General features: G+C 62.4%; 2 protein-coding genes across 2 annotated transcripts; one reads left to right on the forward strand and one right to left on the reverse strand.

Moving 5' to 3' along the window:
- Positions 1 to 343: 343 nt before the first annotated feature.
- Positions 344 to 7,161, forward strand: C10H20orf204 (chromosome 10 C20orf204 homolog). Its single transcript, XM_037402670.1, has 5 exons — positions 344 to 544; positions 3,606 to 3,740; positions 3,986 to 4,048; positions 4,154 to 4,306; positions 5,195 to 7,161. The coding sequence occupies exons 1-5, from the start codon at positions 344 to 346 to the stop codon at positions 5,348 to 5,350; spliced, it is 708 nt and encodes a 235-aa protein (XP_037258567.1). The 3' UTR covers positions 5,351 to 7,161.
- A 4,381-nt stretch (positions 7,162 to 11,542) lies between these two features.
- On the reverse strand, positions 11,543 to 14,104 carry LOC119154212 (ammonium transporter Rh type A-like). Its single transcript, XM_037401483.1, has one exon. It carries the CDS (start codon positions 13,350 to 13,352, stop codon positions 11,958 to 11,960), a length of 1,395 nt encoding a protein of 464 aa, XP_037257380.1. The 5' UTR covers positions 13,353 to 14,104; the 3' UTR covers positions 11,543 to 11,957.
- Between the last annotated feature and the right edge of the window lie 4,898 nt (positions 14,105 to 19,002).

Here is a 19,002-nt window from a genome sequence, read left to right on the forward strand (position 1 = left end):
CCACTGACGGCGAACCCAGAAATGGCATTGCGCCTGCCGGCAGGAGGGGAAACCGGGGGTGCTGGGCACGGCTGTGGGGCGCAGGAGGCAGCCCGGCTGGGGGTGCTGGGCACGGCTGTGGGGCACGAAGGGCTGCCCCAGCCCAGCTCTGTGGTGGGGACACATGTCGCTTTGGGTCCCTGGGGGGTGAGAGCGGGGCGGCGCGGTCCCTGTGCGCCCCCCCGGCGCCCCTCGGGGCTGGGTCCCCCTCCTGCCCCGGCCCTGCGGCCACCGCTCGCCCGCAGCGGGGCCCCCTCCCGCTCGCCGGGGGGTCACCGCCGGGGCCGCGGGCGGGCGGGGGGCGATGCAGGGCAGCGCTCCCCCGGGGGGGCCGGGGCTGGGCCGCCGGCGATGTGCCCGGGCCCGGCCCGTCCCCTCCCACCGTGGAGCCAAGTTCAAACCGCGAGCCCCGGCGGAGCGGACGCGGCGCAGCGCCGGGCCGGGTCCCCGGGAGCCGCCGCAGGGTCCGCACCGGCGGCCCCCCCCGCGCCCGCGGGGCTCCATGGTGAGTGCGCGGGGGTCGCCGCCCCTTCCCCACACGAGGCTGGCGAGGCGGGGGGCGGCCCGGGACGCCCCGCCGCACGGCCCCGGGGGTGGGGGGCGCTGGCCCGGAGCCCCCCGTACTGCTGGGGTGGGGTCGGCTCGGTGCGGGGGGGGGTGGGCGGGACTCGCAGCAGTCGGGAAGGGGCTTGGGATCCATGGGGACGAGGCTTGGTTCTCTGGCATGGGGCTTAGGGCGGCCGGTCTGCCGGGAAAGGGGCTCAGACTGGTGGGAATGGGGCTGGGCCGAGTCAGGATGGGGCTGGGGTCCGGTTGGCGGTGGGATGGAGCTGGAAGATGCTGGGGAAGGGGCTACGGTCCAGCTGGGATCTGGCTGCTGTGGCTGGGATGGGGTTTGGACCCGGCTGGTCCCCCAGGGGAGGATGGAGGGTCCATCCCTGCCCGGGTCTGTGGCAGGTGCTGGGGCTCAGGGTGGTGGCAGGGTCCTGTTGGGTAGGAGGGTGTTTGGGACTGGGTCCATCTGGCTGGAAGGACCTGGGAACCCCAGCAGGGTGCCCGGGCAGGCGGCCGGCCGTTGCCCCTGGCTGCCTGGGTGGCTGGGGCTAGCAGGAGTGCCACCGGGAGCTGCTCTGTCAATAATGGTGATTTCCCTTATCTCCTCGTATTTGCTGGAGGATTAGAGCCGAGGAAGAGATTAGCTTCCCTGCCAGGCTGTGGCCGTCCTGCACCCATGCTCCCTGGCTGCTCCTTCCCTGCCAGCCTTCCCCTGGGAAGTGACATGCCAGCCCGGGAGCTGGGAGCAAGGGCAGCAGAAGGAATAACCCTAAAGCAGCCGCTCAACTTCTTTTCCGCCTCCCTGAGGGTGGGAAGCAATGGCGGGGACCGGGATTTGCCAGCTTCATCTTTCCCTGCATCCCTCTCTTGTCACCGCTGCTTCCCCGCTCTCCGGGGGTGCTGGGAGCACCCAGTGCCCTCCCTGAGCCCCCGGCCCGGGGGGCTCACTGAGCTGCTCTGACCGCAGGCTGCGCTTCCTCCCGTGCTAAGGACTGAGAGTCCAGTGCCAGGCTCGGCTGCCTGGAAGTGCTGGAAATGGTGTGCTTTCTCCTGGAATTTGGTCCCAGTTGTTTAATAAGCCACTTGAGGGAAGTCCTTCCCAGTTTAATGGTAAAATCGCATGGCCTTGTCTTCCCGGTGGAGGAGGCTTCCTGAAAGCAACCCTTAGACTTTGCACAGGGTGTCCTCCTAGAAGCAGCGCTCTCCTTGGGTGTCCCTGAGGATTATACCCTCGGCTGGTTGCTGAATCACCTCCAGGGTGAGATCTCTCTGCGGGTTTGCAGAAAGCAAAGCCAGCAGCGCGGGGAGGTTCTTCCCTGCCCTTCCTGGCCCCCAGACGGGGCCCAGTGCAGCTCTGCTGGAAGGCGTGCGGCGATTAACGAAGCTGAAGAGACCAATGGGATTTTTACTGATTACACATGGATTTGCTCATCTCCTCGCACGCTCTTCTGCTCCAAGGTGACGCCTGCGTCCATGGGTTCCCAGACTTGCGGCGTGTTGGGTTTCACTTCGTGTTAAACCCCCATCACTCCTGCTGAGCTGCAGGAACCGGTGGGGAAAGGTTTCCTCCCCCTTTTGTAGCCAGGACTAGTCCATCACCGAGTGGGGAGCATGGAGTGGGTGCAGGTTTTACAAACAAAGCCTCCAGCTTCCCACTGAAGGGCAGGATGGATGGCATCTGCCTGGGCTTGGACTTCAGCAAGGAAACTTCTTCCTTCTGGCTTCTCTGAGTGAAAGGCCAAGCCTGAGAGCCAGGTGCGGCTGGGCTGGCAGTGGACCTGCCGAGGTGCGAGCTGTGGCTTGGGGCAGGCAGATGCTGGCAGCAGGCAGAGCTGCCGGCCTCTTCCTCGCTCGCGCTTTGGCCGCAGCACAGGGGTTGCATATTTGGAAGGAGCTGAGCCGCTTTCTGCCTGCCCAGACCTGACACCCAGGGTGGTTGCGGGGGATTTTGGGGGCATTTCCTGCAAAAAGGAGGTGATACAAAGTGCCCCAGTGCCAGGATGGGGCCCCAGCACTGTGCCAGTGCTCAGCGACGCGGAGACGTGGAGAGCTGTCGGGCTCCTTTCCTGGCAGATGCTGTGCATGGATCGGGCTTCCCGTCCGCACCCTGCTGCTGTGGGACTGCTCAAATATCCCAGTCCCGATCACTTGAGGCTGTGCTGGCTTTTCTTCAAAGCCTCCAGACTCATCCCTCGGAGGGTCCGGCCGCCCCCTCCCCGTACTCCCCCGCCAGCTCAGATGTCAGCACTTGGGTTTCCCCGGCTCAGGGCTGCCGGGAAGGCTTGGAGCCGGGAGGCTCGGAGGCAGCTGGGACGCGCTGGCGAGAGCAGGAGCTTGTGCTGCTTCTGTCTGGTTCTTGGGTGAGGGTGCCTGAGCCCGGGATGAGCGGGGGCTGCGTGGGAGCTGGAAAAATGCCGCAGGACTGATGTGGGGTTTGTGGCGGTGCGGAGAGCATCCTTCCAAGGGTGCCCCAAGCCCTTTGTGCTGAGGGTGGAGGTTGGCTGGTGTGGAGCCAGATGGCTCCCTGCTTCCGTCTCCCCAGCTCCCTGCCTCCAGCTCCCCAGCTCCCTGCCTCCAGCTCCTCACCAGAGAGCTGGGCACATCCCTTTCTGCTCCCTTTGGGTTTTGGTGGTTGAGGGTCTGGCCTTGAAATGCCACAAGGTGGGGAGCTACTGGGGACCCTATTGGGGCAGAAAGCTTGGGGACAGACCCTATAGGCCTGCAAAGGTCCCAGTACATATCTGTGCCAGGTACTTAGCTGCTGGCACTGGGGAGAGCTCAGCATGCGCCATGGGCAGTGCTGCCCGGGCTGGGCTCCAGCTGGGGCAGTTTCTCAAGGGCTTTGCCCAGCTGGGAGGGTGTCCTCTGGGGGAGATGGCTGAGCTCCTCCTGCACATGCTGTGTCTTCAGGTACAGGGGACAGTTCTGATGGGGGCTTGTGGCAAGGGGCTGAAGGCAGATCCCAGAGCATCCCTTCATCCCCGGCTGATACTGAGCCTTTCATTGTGCAGATTTTCCCCCGGGTGCTTTCCTGCACTGTTCTGCTCCTCCTGCTCGTCGCCGTGCTGAGTAGAGGCAAAAGGTGCAGCATCGCCAAAATCCTCCGGCAATACCGTGCTGTCATCTTCCACGAGATCCAGAACCTGGTGAGCAGGGAGGGGGGGTGTGTTTGCCCAGGGCCCCAGCCCTCAACCTCAGCGGATGCTACTGAGCTGGATGCAGCCCTGCTGTGGGGTCTGGGTGGGGAGGGGTGAGCCTGGAAGCTTAATATGGTCCTGGCCACTTTGCTGGCATTACTGGGGAGAGTACTGTGTTTAAGCAGGGGATCCCTGCCCAATGTAGGAGGCACTGAGGCTTTGGGATGCTTGATCTTCTTCCTTTATTGCTCCAGAAAAACCTGAGCGGGTCGGCAGACAGGAGTGGAAGGGCTGGGCCAGCTTGTCGTTCGGACAAGGTGAGCACCAAGGGACCCAGGGCTGGGGTGTCATGTGGGCTGAGACCCTGGAGAGCCATCGAGCCCCCTTCCCTCCCTGGGGCTGTGTCTTTCCCTCCTCTCCAGGACCAGAAGATCCTGCTGTCCATCTACAACATCAGCATGTCTCTGCGGGAGGTGGCGGCCGGCAGCCTGCGTGGCCCCGAGGAGCTGGCAGTGCGGAAAGTGGCCAGAAACACCGACTTCGTGCTCAGGGAGAACTGCAGGAAAATCAGCAAGGTGGGAGCCCTGCCCCTTCCCAGGCACCCCAGTGGCTCCCAGTTCCCCACCATGTGGGCTGCGGGCAGAGCCTGCCCTGTTGCTCTCCTGGCTGTCCATGAGGAGTCTCCAGGCTCTTCCTGCAGCATCCCAGGTGTCTGTGGCTGGGGGATGCTGATAGCACATCCCGGGGAGCTTTAAACTGGCTGGGGAGGGAAGTCTGGCTGTGGCAGCATGGAACAGGCTGGTGGGGTTTTACCACCAACTCCCAAGCAATGCCATGGCTGATGGGAACGAAGAGCCTTGTCCTGGCGGGATGTGCACCTGGTGGGTGGGCTCATCCAGTCCTGCCCTCCCTCCTGGATACTTGTAGGCAGGAACTGGGATTTCTCCCCAGAGGGCTGCTCTGGGCTCCCCAGCATCCCGGGGCTTTGCTGGGGAAACCCCAGCCGGGAGGATCCCTGTGGCAGCTCAGCAACTCATTAACCGGTGGGGAAAGCCCCTGGCATGGAAGCACCGGCTCCCCGGATCTGCCTGGCTCTGGCGTGGTGCTGGGGTGGTCCTGCCCACCACTGCTAGGGACCCCAGCCGGAGCCAGCCCTGTCTGGGGGTTGCTGGTGTGGGTAGGGGTGCTGCTGGCCTGGAAAGCTGCCTGCAGACCCAAGCTGGCCACATGCCCTGGCCGTGGATGTGCTGGGGGGTGCATGCTGCCAGCTTGTGTGGGGACGGACAGCTCTGGGGAACCCTGGGGACCCAAGAGCACATCCTTGCCATGGCCACAGGCAGTTCAGCCACCCCAGCCTGCAGCTTTGCCCACGCAGACCCCACAGGTTGTGGCTTTTGTCCCCCTGCCTAATACCTGTGTGATGGTGAGAGGGTATTTCTGGTCCCTCGTCATGCCAACTGCAGAGCCCACCGCGCATCCCGGCACAGCCCCGGCGCAGGGGACCTGGTGGCAGGAGGAAGCAGCTGCGGGAGATTGGGAGGAAGGCAGAGAGGCTGGTGACCTGCTGGGAGAAGCTCTATGCCCTGCACGCACCCCACCGTGCCGCCCGGGACTCGTAGGGACACCCTTGCCACGTGCCAGAGAGACACAGTGCTCCAGCACCATGGCTGCTGGAGTCTTGTTTGGAAACCTGGGGTAAATTCAACCCTGAAGGCAGCAAGAGGTGCTACCCGTGGATGCCCAAGTTGAATTTGTCCTCCTGTTTCAAGTGGTACCTGGGCATCGGCTCCATCTCATGTGGTGGGGGCTGGCAGGTTGTTTTGCCATGGGATGGCTGTGGTGGGAAGCTGGAACACCAGAAATGTGGGGGAGAAGAGGGGGAAGTGCTGAAAAAAGGAGGCGAGGTGCTGGATTTCTGTGATGCTCCTGGCCCTGCATCACCTGCTGCTTTCTGGGGGACAGCGATTGCTTTTTGGGGCAGAAAGAGGACGTGTGGAGCCGTGGCTCTGAGGGCTCTGCTGGAAGCGGGAGCATTGCGCATCCACAAGGCTCTGAGGGTGGCCACGCTGCGGAGAGGGACACTTGTCCCTGTTGGACTGCCGGGACATGCAGAGCAGCCGGGCACCTGTGGCGGATGGGGAAGCCAGGGTGCATTGCTGGGTGCCCAGGGAAGTCTGGGGAACACTGGTGCCTGCAGAGAAACAGCAAAACCCCAGGCAGCTGTGGGGGCTCAAGGACCAGGGCTCAGCTTCTGGGACAGGCAGCACCATGGAGGGACCTGGCTGCTTGGCACTACGGGTGCCCTGGCACCCCCCAGTGCGCTGAGCCCAGAGGGATGAGGGGTTCCGTGAGCTGAGGTGCATCCTCCCTTGTCACCATGCTCTGCCAGCACCCCAGCTGGGGTCCCTGCTCCCCTGTTGGGTGACAAAGAGTCTCTGGGAAGCTAGAAATAAAACCTCTCCTTCCCTGGAAGCCCTTTGGGTGCTTTAGCTGGTGACCCAGGGGCTTTCGTGCTGTGGATGGGGCTGGCATGGTGCAGGGTCTGGGCACGGTGCAGGGTCCGGGCACGGTGCAGGGTCTGGGCACAGTGCAGGATCCGGACAGGGTGCAGGGTCCGGGCACAGTGCAGGATCCGGACAGAGTGCAGGGTCCGGGCACGGTGCAGGGTCCGGGCACGGTGCAGGGTCCGGGCACAGTGCAGGATCCGGACAGGGTGCAGGGTCCGGGCGTGGTGCAGGGTCTGGACAGGGTGCAGGGTCCGGGTGCGGTGCAGGGTCTGGACAGGGTGCAGGATGTGGACAGGGTGCAGGGGCTGTGCAAGCCCAGGAAGGAGCACGCAGCAGCAATGGGCACCACAACATCCTGCCCCTGCCCAGCGCACCTGCATCCCAGGCCCACGGGGCCCCATCCTGCACACTTCTACTGGTGCATGGGCGGTGGAGGACAAGGCTCTGCTACAGGAGCTGCTTTTCTGGGGGGCCATTCCCCCTCCCCAAGCCGTGGGCAGGGCTGGGGCAGCGGCTGGGGGGTGGCCTCGTGTTGCCCCTGCCTTAGTTTCCCCAGCCCCTCCGCACCCGGGCAGACGCTGTCCCAGCCGTGAGTGGGGCGGTGAGTGGGGCCAGCCCCGGCTGCGTGGCTGTGGGGACATCGGAGGAGGACACGAGATGGCAGCAGTGGGCTGTGCGCGCTGAGCGGCGCCGGACGGCTGCCCACGGCTGGGGGTCCCCACGGTCAAGGCCAGGCGGCCACCTGGACCACAGCCACGCCAGCATCCCCGGGGCCCGTGCCCACTGGGGTCTCGGCCATCATCACCGGGCCAGTCCGGGCTGCAGCTGGTGGGGAGCAGTGGGTGCTGCCAATGAGTGTGACCCCCACCCCACCTTGATGGGGGGCACCTTTCCTTGGGGGCTTCTCTGGGAGTTCAAGCAGCTGGCTGGGGTGGGGGGCTGCGGGAAGGGGTGGGCAGGGAATTCTCAGGGGTCCTTGCCCACCCCCGGCCTCTGAGACCTGGGCTGGAAGGAGCTGGGAGGGGGGCTGCATTGCCAGGGGTGGGGAGGAGAGGGCCCACCCCAGGGCCCCCAGGGTTTGGCAGGGTTTGGCAGGGCCCCATGTTTGATGGGGCAGGACAGGGACCCTGGTTTGGGAGTGAGAGTAGGGGGGCGCAGGCTGGGGGTGCTGCTCCTGTTGGCTCCCTCCATGGCCTGTGGGTGACTGGCAGGATGAGGCCCCTGGAGATGCCGGCTGCGTGGCATGGGGCAGGCTGGCACCGGGGTCCCGCTGGGGAGCCACGGTTCGGCACAGCCCGATGCCAGAGGCCGCCTGGAGCTGCATCTGCTGCCATGCTCCTCCCTGGCCAGTCCCACCATGCCTGGGCTCTTTCTCCCAGCTCCATCCTCCTCCTCAGGAACAAGCACTGCCTTCTTTTCCTCCTGCCCTTTCTGCTGCCTCCACGGGGGGGTTGCACTGATTCAGCTTCAGGTTTTCTTTCTTATTCCATGCTTCATCCCAACCACCGTCCCCAAATGTAACAACACCCCCTGCATCCCTCCAGCATCCCGAAATAGCCCTATTGATGCTTGATATCCCGTGGATGGGGCTGGGGTCCCCGTGGGATGCAGTGGCTCGTGCAACAGTGCGAGCGGGACGGTGACTTGGGACAGGGTGACTTGGTGGCTTGGGACAGGGTGACTCGCTGCCTTTTTCTGTGTCAAGGCTGGAGCAAAGTCCTCTCCTCTCCACCAGCTCATCAGCACCGTCCCAGATAAAACAGCAATAACCAGCCCCGTTCGTTACCCTTTCCTCGCAGGCAGCAACAGCCACCGAGCCAGGAAATCACCGTGTGCTGCCTGCGACCCCCCCAGCATCTCCCCCCAGCTGCCTCTGCAGGCCAGGCAATAGGGGAGGTTGTGCCCGGTGCTGCCGGTTCAGCACCCGAGCGGCGGTGGGAGGCACATGCTGGCGGTCCTGGGGGTGCACTGGCACTGGCACACTCGGCAGGAGCTTGCTGTGAGCACCGGCTGCGGGGAGGGGGGAGAGGGAGCCCGGTGCAGCGGTAGGAATGAGTGCATGGAAAGGAAGGAAAGAGTGAAGGAAGAGGCAAAAGGGAGGGAGGGGAAAAGCGAGGTCGAAGCGATGGTGGAATCACAGCAAAAACAGCCGGAAAAAGGAAACGGGCCCTGAAAAGTCAAATAAAAATAGCAGCGAGGCGAACCCAAGTGTGCAGCACATGGGAGTGAGCGCATTTCCTTCGAGGGCAGCACCGCACGCTCCCGGCTGCTCCGGGGGGGCCGCTCTGATGTGGCTCCAGCAGCCGCTGCCGCTGTGGGCCCCCCCCTGTGCTGTGCCAGCCGCTTGGCAGCCGGTCGGCACCCTGCCACCCCCCACCTCGCCCGCGGGCCCCGCGCCTTGCGCAAGCCCGCCCGGACGGGGAGCGAGGCAGTTGCGGGGATGCGGTGCGTGCGCTTGGGCACACTACAAGGCAGGACATGGCACACGTGCAAAGGCCGCACACACGTGTGTTAAAGCACAAGGGGATGCATGGGGTGGGGGGCTGGCTCGCTGTACCCGTGCCCCTGCGTTGTGCCATGTGCTGCCGGCTGATCGCCTCGCCAGATGCATCCGAGCGCTGTGCAAACAGTGCAATCACAGCTTCCTCCCCTTGCTGCTTGTTTTGCAATCACGGCAGGGTCCCGCTGGGAGACGGGGGTTGGTGGAGGGTGCTGGGGACAGGGATGGGGACAAGGATGAGGACTGGTACTCCTTATGAGGATCAGCGTGCTGCATGCCAACCCAGCTGCGGGCTGAGCTCAGAGGCAGCGGCAGACCCCAGCGTGCTGGGGGACCATGCTGGGGGACCGTGCCGAGGTACCGCGCCAGAGGATGGTGGCTGCCGTATTTCTGCAGAGCTGGTGCTGGAGGTACATTTCGCCCCTTTGCACCATCACTGTCCCACTGAAATACGCTGCCTCAGAGCCAGCACCATCCCGGGGTGCCTGAGCCTCCCTGCCCAGTGTCGGGGGGGCCCTTGCCCACGTAAGCCCCCTGCTTCTGTCCTCATGCCCCTTGCAAGTGGGGCTGGGGGTCCGTCCCCTGGCAGCCCTGGTGCTGGGGGCACTGGCACACGCAGGCTGTGTCTGATGAAGCAGAGCAGCGTTTTGTTCTCTCCCATCTCCCTGCAGCGTTGTAAAGCTGTTGAAAGCCCAGATTTACGGTGTGATAAACGCTAGGGGCTCTGCTGAATATTTTACTGCTCCATCCTTTGGAGAGTGGCTGGTTTGGAGGAGCGGGGAGAACCGGGCGCGGGTCGGCACACCCAGCGGCATCGCTGCCTGGCTCCAGCTGTAAGACAGCGGGTGCCAGGGGATGGGGACGGCTGGGAGCGGGGCTGCATGGAGCCATGCCACAGCCCAGGTGGGTCCTGGCACCCTCGGCTGTGGGATACTGGGTGCCTGAGCCCCTCCGGGCAGCGGGAAAGTGCTGATGCCCCATCATTTCCCGGGCCCGTTGCTGGTTTTGGAGGCATCTGCTGAGCAGATTTGTGCCACGGCGCGGTGGGGTGCCCGTGCCAGGACATGCCAGCCGAGAGGCAGGGTGCGCCCAGGCCCAGCTGCGGGTGCCCTCCCTCCCTGCGGCCCCATCGCCCACTCTCCTGCTGGGTGCCGCAGGCTGCTCAGCGGGAGGCTGCGTCCTCGCTGGGAAGGGCTGGGGGATGCTGGAAAGCAGCTCTGCCCTGCTCCACCGCCACCTCCGCCAGCAAGAGGTTTGCAGCCTCCAGGCTGCGCGTGCATGTGCGTGTGCATGCATGTATACATCCCTGCGTATGTGTGCATGCACGTACATCTGGGTGCATGGGTGCATGGGTGCATGCATGGGATTTTGTGTGTGTGCGTGCATGTGTGTGTGATTGTGTCTGTGTGTGCGTGAGTGTGTGCACATGATTCCTCTCCACGGCTGCTTCCTGAGGGGGTGCTGCAGCCCCCAGCACCACTAGCCCCACGCACCCTCCTCCCTGCCACCGGAGCAGAGCCAGAGCTGGCCGTTGGAGCCGGCAGGCCTCGGCATGGGGGGAAACCAGCGGGACCAGGATGCCAGGCTCAGCGGGAGCACCGGCTCGCATGGAGGCTGGATGCTGCTGATCCAGGCCTTGATGGTATCGCGGCTCCCGGGCGGGCGCTGGCTCCGGCGGCTCTCGACACCCAGCGGGAGCCAGGCAGCGGTGAGGGGCTCAGCCGGACCCTGCTCCCAGTCCACGCTGGTGAGCAGGCGTGTGATGGCTCCCGACACCGGCATGGGGCACGTCCACGCCGGCCCGCCAAGAAGCCGGGGGGCTGCTGGGACTGGGGGCTGGAGGGGACCGAGCTGCCTCTTGCCACCGTGGCCCCCGGCCCCGCTGCTCAGCCCGCGGCATCCTGCACCGGGGCCCATTGTTCGGCCGCGCCGGGCTGCAGGGCAGGATTTCTTTGTCAGAGCTCGGCAATATTTTATTCTAACAATTAACCAAACACACCCGGGCCCCCGAGCCTGTTTGTGATTATTGGAGGGCGAATTCCCCAGCCTCGCTCCCTTTTGGTGTTGGCTGCGCCTGGGGCCGCGCCGGGCGGAGGGGATCCAGCCCCGCTCCCACCAGCTCGGGGTTGGGGACCCCCAACTGTGGCGAGAGCCCCCTGGTCCTGCAGCCGGCACTGGGGGGGCTTGGTTGCCTCGACCCCCTCGGGATCCCATGAGCATCGCTGACATTGTCTCCGCAGCAGCGGGATCTGTGGTGGCACAGGGGCAGCGGTGACTCATGGCAGGGGGGGTGTGAATCACAGCCCTTGCTTTCTGGGCAGGATGCGGCCCCGCGCTCGCAGCTTGCCTCATGCCAGCGATGGACCACAGGCTTTGTCCTCCACGGGGTGGAAGTGGCTTGCTGCCTGGGGTGGGATGGGACGGGGCCATCGCTCTTCCTCGGGGGCCCCCCAGCACCCTGGGATGCCAGTGCAGCTTTCCCAGCCCCAGCTTCGGGGTGGGATGAGGGTGCTGTGGGGTGCAGGTCCCTCCTGCATGCTGGCTCTCTCCAAGACTCCTCGCCATGCTCTGTTCCTCCTTAGGGCTGCTTGCTGGCACCTCCCTTTGCAAACTATCCTGGAGAGCAGATCATCCAGCACAGGCTACCAAATCCCCATAAAATCCCTTGCTTGGGGCAGCTCATCTCATCTCACCTCGCCCCACCACTGCCTTTCCACCCTCCTGGCAGTGGATGCTGAGTCCCCAGCCCAGTGCTGTGGCTGGAGCCGGCAGGGAGCCGACAGCCCTTGCCAGGTGCTGCCCATCGTGGGCAGGGGAGTCAAGGGTTGGGACGGGCACTGCAGGTGATGCCATCCACAGATTGCGAAGCAGCCGGTGCCCTGCGGCAGGGCTGTCCAAGTTAGCCGGGGGTTGAGCCATCCCAGGGGAGACACCCTGAGCAGGTTGTTTCTCTGGTTGCTGTCAGGGATGGATGGATCCTGGGAGCAGCCAGGGCAGAGGAGGGGGTTTGCAGACACAGGGTAGGAGGACAGAGGAGGGACTGGTGCCGTGGTGCGGCCCTGGCCCTGGAGCATCCTTGGCAGCCAGATCCAGGCATGGGGCAGGGAGCGGGCACAGGCAGCATCTCCTGCCCACTGCTCTGTGCCAGCGGTGGAGGCAGAAAGAGTGTACCCCTGAGCCGGTTCCCTGGCTCCTGCTGTGGCTACCACATGCCAGCACCTAAACGTGCTCCTTCAGAGCCAGGGCTACTTCCTCAGCAGTGCCACCTGGCCCCAGGCTCTCACTCTGATCCTGAATCTTAAAATACAGTGAGTCATCGAAGCAGAGCTGCTCGGGTGGCTGGGGCAGGCAGGGCAGCCGGAGCACTGCACCGGTGAGCAGCCCGGCGAGCAGCGAGCCCCCACCAGCCACTGCCAGCCCTGCCACCTGGTACAGCGCCTGCCTGCCCGCCCTGTGGTCTTCCCACTGTCCCACCACCACCTCACTGGCATTGCCCCCAGTGGGCGACCCCTGGGAGAAGTGGGAGCTGGAGGTGTTGTTGGATGCCACCAGGATGGCCATGGCGCTGGCTGCAGCACCAAGGATGCCGGGCAAGCCGTGGAGGTTGTGGATGCCACACTGGTCCTGCAGTGTGAGCTTGCTCACCAGGAGTGGGGTGAGGAACCTGAAGCCAAGGATGCACACCACAGCCGAGAGGCTGCCCAGGGCAAGAGCAGCTACCGGTGGCATGGCCATGTCAGCGACCGTGCCGATGGCCACCCCGCCGGCCAGGCTGCCGTTCTGCAGGTGGCCAGGGCTGAGCTTGCCGTCCCTCTCCAGCAGGCTGGAGACCACCACAGTGGTCACAGCACTGGCGCTCATGGCCAGGAGGGTGTTCAGGATGGCGCGGTGCTGGGCATCTCCCGGTTGGCAGAGGATAGCTATGAAGCTGGGCCAGAAAACCCAGAGGATAAGTGTCCCCACCAGGGACAGGAGGTCAGAGTGGGGTGTTGGGGTCTCCTTGGGATGCACTGGCCACTGTGCCGTCCTGAACAGAGCCTTGGACACACCGAGGCCGAAATAGCAGGAGAAGACATGGATCGTGATGGTACCTCCCGCATCCAGGACACCCAGAGATGTGATGATGGCCCACTCACTGGCGAGGTAGATGGGGACTTCGCAGGTGGCCATGATGAGGAGCTGGCAGAGGCTGGTCCTCCCCAGGACAGCTCCCACGGAGATAAGCACTGTCACGGCAGCAAACTCAGTGGTGAGGAGGTTGTGGAGGTCTAGACGCACCTGACCATGGTGGAAATGATGGAGCAAGCCCTGCAGCACCAGCGCCCATTGCATGGAGAAGTTGAGCAGGAGGAAGTTGTGGGTGAGGACACTGAGCCCATAGCGGGGCAGGAACGTCAGCAGGAGACCCAGCCCCACCACCAGCATCACCTGGATGTCCTGGAAGAGGGGGAAGATGCCGTAGAGTTGGTTGGCCATGAAGTTGGTGTCCGCTGCCTGCGCTGAGGGCTCATTGTAGTTGACGAAGAAGGCGAAGAAAAGGAGCAGGGCACCTTGGAAGAGTCCCAGGAAGAGGGGCAGGAGGCGGCGGGGGTGGGCAGGGGGTGGTGTGGCCATCCTAGGGGGACAGGAGAGGACGGTGACCGTTGGGGTGGCTGGGCACAGAGCAGCAGCCCGGCAGCACTTGCAGGGTGAGCTCCGCTTGCTCCTACATTGGGTGTTTTATGGCCATGGTTAATCTTTAACCAAAGATATAAGTTTATGTGCCAGAAAAGGAGTTTTTTTCCCCATCCCTTCTTTAAACACGACGCCCATAAATTACTCACATGCTCTTGTTTGGCCACCATAAAGTGGACATGATGGGGGCTGTGATTTTGAAGGGAACCAAGAAAAACCTGCCATGGGACCGAGCGGGGAGAAGGGTGATCTGCGAGGAGCTGGCCAGGGATGAGGCTACCATGGCATGGACCCCATTTAATCCATCCCCATTTGAGAGTGCGGACCACACTGCTGAAACCCCGGGAGCGATGCTGGGCACGCAGACCCCCCCAGCTCCTGGCCTGGCTCTGCCACATCCCACGCAGGGATGGCTCTGGCACTGCCACCGCCCTACGCTGCGGGATGATGCACGTTTTGCTCGGCAACTGCCCGGATTTTGTGAAGCGCCATAAAGTTCTAAAATCAGGGCTGAGAAGATCATTTTCTCACAGGTTTGCATTGGCTTAAATGGCTGGAAATTCATTAACAATTAGCGCGCGAGAAAAACAAAGCCCAGAGCAGCCAAGCAGCTACCCCGAAGTTTCTGGGTTGCTGCTTAGTGTGACATTTTGCCAGTGAATGTCTGGAAAAAAAAATAAAAAAAAATATATGAGAACCACAAGAACAAAAGGCAGAAGGGTTGGTAAATATTTGTTCCAGAGAGAAGATATTTTGTGCTGTCCCTGATCTCAACACCCCTGCCGGGGCGCTGGCTCTGCGCGCTCTTCGTCATTGTAACTGGAGGATGAGGCAGGCGAGGGCGCAAAATGGGAAACAATTGTTGAATAATCTGTGCAAGGCTCCTCTGCCAAACCCTCCCCGGCCATTTTTCAACCCAAGGATGCTGGAAATAGGGGCAACATATAGGAGGAGGAGGTGCTTTGAAGGTAGCGCCTCTGGGGGTTGAGGAGGGGCTGTGTTGCGCCCAAGCCGCAGCTGAGGGCAGCGGAGAGGTGGTGAGAGCTGTGGGAGGTTGCTGGATGGGACCCGGGATGCTTTGTCTGCCCGTAACACGTCCCTGCTGCACGGCTGGTGATGCTAACGGCAGCGGCTGCTCCTGCGGGGATCCCTTGCCCAAGGAAATGTGGGGCTGAGGTCCCCACAGTGCCATACATCTCCCTCCAGTGTCCCCGGGGTGGCTGGGGATGGGATGGGATGAGTGGGCAGGATGCTGCCCTTGCTCCTGCCTGTGCCCATGCCGGGGACACAGCCTGATCCACCTCCCACAGCTGCTGCCAGCTCCCACCTCCACCGGGGCAGCCAGGATGAGGGACAAGAGGACGCAGGCGACACCTCCTTCACTGCTTGCTGGTATAAAAAAAGCAAAGAAGGGTGATTTCAGCCCCCTGACCCCTCACGCGTGACCCTTCACATGCCACGCCAGCCCTCCAAAGGGATTTTCAAGGGAACAGCTCGGCACAGTAAAACCTCTTTTGTTGATGGCGGCTGAGATAAAACCTCAGGGTGATGCTCAGAGAGGGTAGGACTCCTGAAACAGAGGAGCTGGGTGAAGCATTTTGGCCTCAGTTGGGCAAAGAAGCTGCATGTGAACAAGGGTAGGGCTCCCCTCGGTGTGCCGGCACTGGGGTGCTCGCTGCTGCACGCTTGCTCCCTCCTGCTGCCCCACAGCCGCTCAGCCCTTCCCATCCCACATCGGTGTGGGGCTCTTGTAAGGTGAGGTTAAATAAAATACTAACAGGAAAAGCTTTTGAACAGATCTTTTAAAAAGCAGAGCGCTTCCATGGTTTCAAGGTTCTGGCACAGTGCCTCCTGCAAGGAGAAGGAGGAAGATGCTAGTGGAGTGCATCCTTCTGGAGCATCCCAGGGCTGCCAGATCTGCTGGAGAGGACAAGCATCATGTTGGAAGATTTGGGATGTGGAAGTCCTCCTGGATCTGGCTGTCACCTCTAGCAAGAGGCAGAGGTGGGGAGACACCAGGAGGCTGGGGTGCCCTCACTGGGCTCAGTGTGCCGGGTGGGCAGGTGCTGGGGGGGGCAGTGCCGGGCAGGGCTGCTGGACTCGGTGCTTGGGGATGGGTGTTTCAGGAGGTGACATGGCTCCTTATCTCATTCAGTGGGTGATAAGGAGTTGCAGGCTCAGCGGGAAGTCCTTGGACATGTGCTTTTTCCACCTGGAAATCTGGCAGCACTTGGGGATTTGGGATGCTTATTTGGGCTCCCAAAGGGGCAGAAGCCAGGGGGGGGGCTCCTCTGCAACCCACAGCCCCTCGCATCCCCCCCGCCAGCATCCCCAGCTCTGCTGCACACACCGTGGGGCTGAGCTGTGCGGCAGGTGGGGACATGTGGAGCTATCCACTGCCATGCTCCTTTGCTGAGCTGGTGGGTACCACCATCCTCTTCCCTTGGGAAAAAGGCCATCCTTTCAACATTCCTGCTTCCCAAACCAGATGAGGTGCAAAGAGCAGCGATGCCCAAGCCCTCCCCAGACCAAAGACCCTGCTGCAGAGAGGGGAGAAACCCTGCTGGGGCACAGTTTAAAAAATAACCTTTATGGCACCCATAAAGGAAGGTTGAAGTTTCAAGAGGTCGCTGGGAAGGTGAAAGTCCCCCCCTGGCCCCGGAGCACCCCCGAGGGCGGCGAATGATTAACCTCATGGTGCAGGGTGTGCCGGTGGGATGCCACGGTCCTTGCAGGGAGAACCCGGTGCCGGGGGGAAGGTCTGGTCACTCCAGTAACGTTTTCCAGGCATGGAGAGTTTTCTTTCGGCACCGAAGGAGCGGGGATGGAGGAAGCATCTGGCGAAGGCCGGGGTGGTGGGGAGGGGAGCATTGAATTCCACCCCCCACGTCCCCCTTTCACTGTGTGGGCAGTTGTTTTATGGCAGGAGGACTGGGGAACCATTTTAGCATGATCCACGCTGAGACTGCTAGAGGAGTTCCCCGCTGAGGGCTGGATACAAAGAAAAGCTGAATTAACCGAGGGTCATATAAGGCAACAGGATCTGACAGATCTGAGCCAATATATGCTGGCAACAGCCAGTCCATGGCACTGTGAGAAACACTCCTGCAAATTTAACAAATCCCTATGGTCTAGAAAGTCATGTACAAGAAATTACTAATGAAGGGATCTAGTCATATCTGGATTTCCAGACGTTGGTCATGCTCCCACCGCGTTTTGCAGGCCATATAAGTACATGGATCTGAATCCCGGGTGCTGGAGACCGGGAGGATTGTTCCGATCGTCTTGTCTGACCTCCTGCGTCAGACGAGGGCTCCCGGCGAGGAGGGGATGCTCAGCCCAGCCGGGCGGCAGCGGCCGGATCCTGCAGCTGTGCCGAGCTGGGGTTGGCTGGGGAAGCCCGGTGGGGTGCGAGGGTTGGGAATGCTGTGGTGGCGCAGGGGTGGCTGGGTGCCCCCACCCCATGGCCGTGCACTGGCACCTGGGGATGGGCGCTGGGGACCCGCTGCCAGGCAGGAGGGAGCAGGAGCTCTGGCTTTATCCCCACAGGGCAGCGAGAGGATGCCCGGCCAAGGCACCGCGCGGTGGGAGGAACTGCTGACGGCTCCCCCGGCCTCAGCATCGCTTTTCTCCCCACCACCCCCTCCAGCTGCTCTCCTGAGCCCGGAGTACCCCCAAATTCCCCATTCCCTAAAGATCCTGCTGGCAAGCCAGGCTACCCATGGAGCTACGCCTGGCTCCTGCTCCAATCTCTCCGTCGGTCCTACATAAACACCCGCCTGGTGTCTAAGCGAGCTGGGAGTGAGCACCACGAGCGTTTTAAAAGCTCCCGTCCAGCTCTGACCCCAGGAGCCCTGGTGCCGGCTGTCAGGCGGTGGGCAGGGGGCCAGCCCCCCCCTCCCCTGCCCCTCGCAGCCGGGTCCTACCGGAGGGGGGGACACAAAGCCGAACAGACGTCACACCGGCATCACGCGGTCCGAGTGGCCTTCTCCATCTTGTTAGCACATTGTGTAACACAACATGTGGAGGCGCTGGGACCGCACACACATGCACTCCCCGACAGCCCAACCAGGGGGAAAAGAAGGAGAAAAAAACCCAACACCAAAAACCCAAGAAAAAGAAAAAAAAAAAAAAAAAGGAAGCAATTTAAGCTTTGAATCTTTCTCTTTAAAATGTTCTCATGGCTTCATTAGAATTTGCAGCCACAGAGGCTTTGAAGAGCATGGTATAAGGAGTGAAACATCTGGAAAAATTAGGATTAATGAAAACATAATTCCCAAGACTAAAGGAAAGATTAATCCTGCGTTACCACTTGTGTGTTCCACAGCTTTTCCCCAGCTCGTAACACTGAACTTATTAAATCGCCCTGAGCTGAGTTTTCCTTTTTCTCTCTCCCTCCCCTATTGAGCCCGATGGAAGCGACCTGTGCCAAATGTAACGATAACCAACTGCGCCCAGCAGCGGGGGCCTGAGCATGCCACACCCCCCCCGCCCCCAGGTGGGCACCCACAGCCTGCCGCACCCACTGGTGGGGGTCCTGGGATGAGGGTCCCACGTGGTGGGGATCCTGTGGGTGCTGGGGAGGCTCTGTGCTTGAGGCGATGGGTGCTGTACCCCAGCAGGGCTGCACCTGTGGCCGTGCATGCTCCTGAGCAGGATGGGGCCCAATCGGCCCCTAAGACAGGGGGATGCTGGGGAATTAAATAATAAATTAATAAACTGCCCTTTCGAATGCTTGGCAGGGTTGGAACTGGAGTGGCCCTGAGGTGCTGGCATCTCTGGGTGGCATCTCTGCAAATGCGAGGCTAGCCCTGGTGCCGTGCTGCACTGTGCCATGCTGTGCCATGCCGTGCCGTGCCATGTCATGCTGTGTTGTGTCATGCTGTGCCATGTCATGCTGTGCTGTGCTGTGCCGAGTCATGCCGTGCTGTGCTGTGTCATGCTGTGCCGTGCCATGCTGTGCCATGCCATGCCATGCTGTGCTGTGTCATGCCATGCTGTGCTGTGCCATGCCATGCCATGCTGTGCTGTGTCATGCCATGCTGTGCCACGCCATGCCGTGCTGTGCCATGCCACATGCTGTGCCTGTGCTGGCGCTACTCCCTGCTCCTGCAGTGGCTGCGTTCCATTGCCACAGAGCCAGGCTTTGGGCAGGGCACAGGGACACCCCAGCCCCATGCCACCTTGCTGCGCCGGGCTCTGCGGCTGCAGCGGGGCCGTGACATGCCATGGTGCTGGAGAGTACTGGGGGCTTGCACTGGCGGTGCCACCCCCTGCTTGAGCCCCCTGGGCAGCACTGGCGCAGGGTCTCAGGCTGCTCTGGAGTGGATCTCAGTCATGCAGTGGGACCAGCTGGGGAAGGTGCTCTTGGGTGACTGACCCTTTGTCCCTGTAAAATACTGCAATAAATTCCTCTTTATTTGGGGCAGCGATGCCACCAGCAAGTAGCACATGAGTACCCGTGTTGGTTTTGGGGGGTCACATCAGATGTTTGTCCCTGCAGCTCTGTCGCTGCAGACACCAATGTGTAAAAACGGATGGAGCCGGGGTCGGAGCGTGTTCCTCTGTGGATCAAGCGGCAGTGCAGCCC

This window comes from Falco rusticolus, chromosome 10, assembly GCF_015220075.1.
Source record: "Falco rusticolus isolate bFalRus1 chromosome 10, bFalRus1.pri, whole genome shotgun sequence".
NCBI lineage: Eukaryota > Metazoa > Chordata > Aves > Falconiformes > Falconidae > Falco > Falco rusticolus.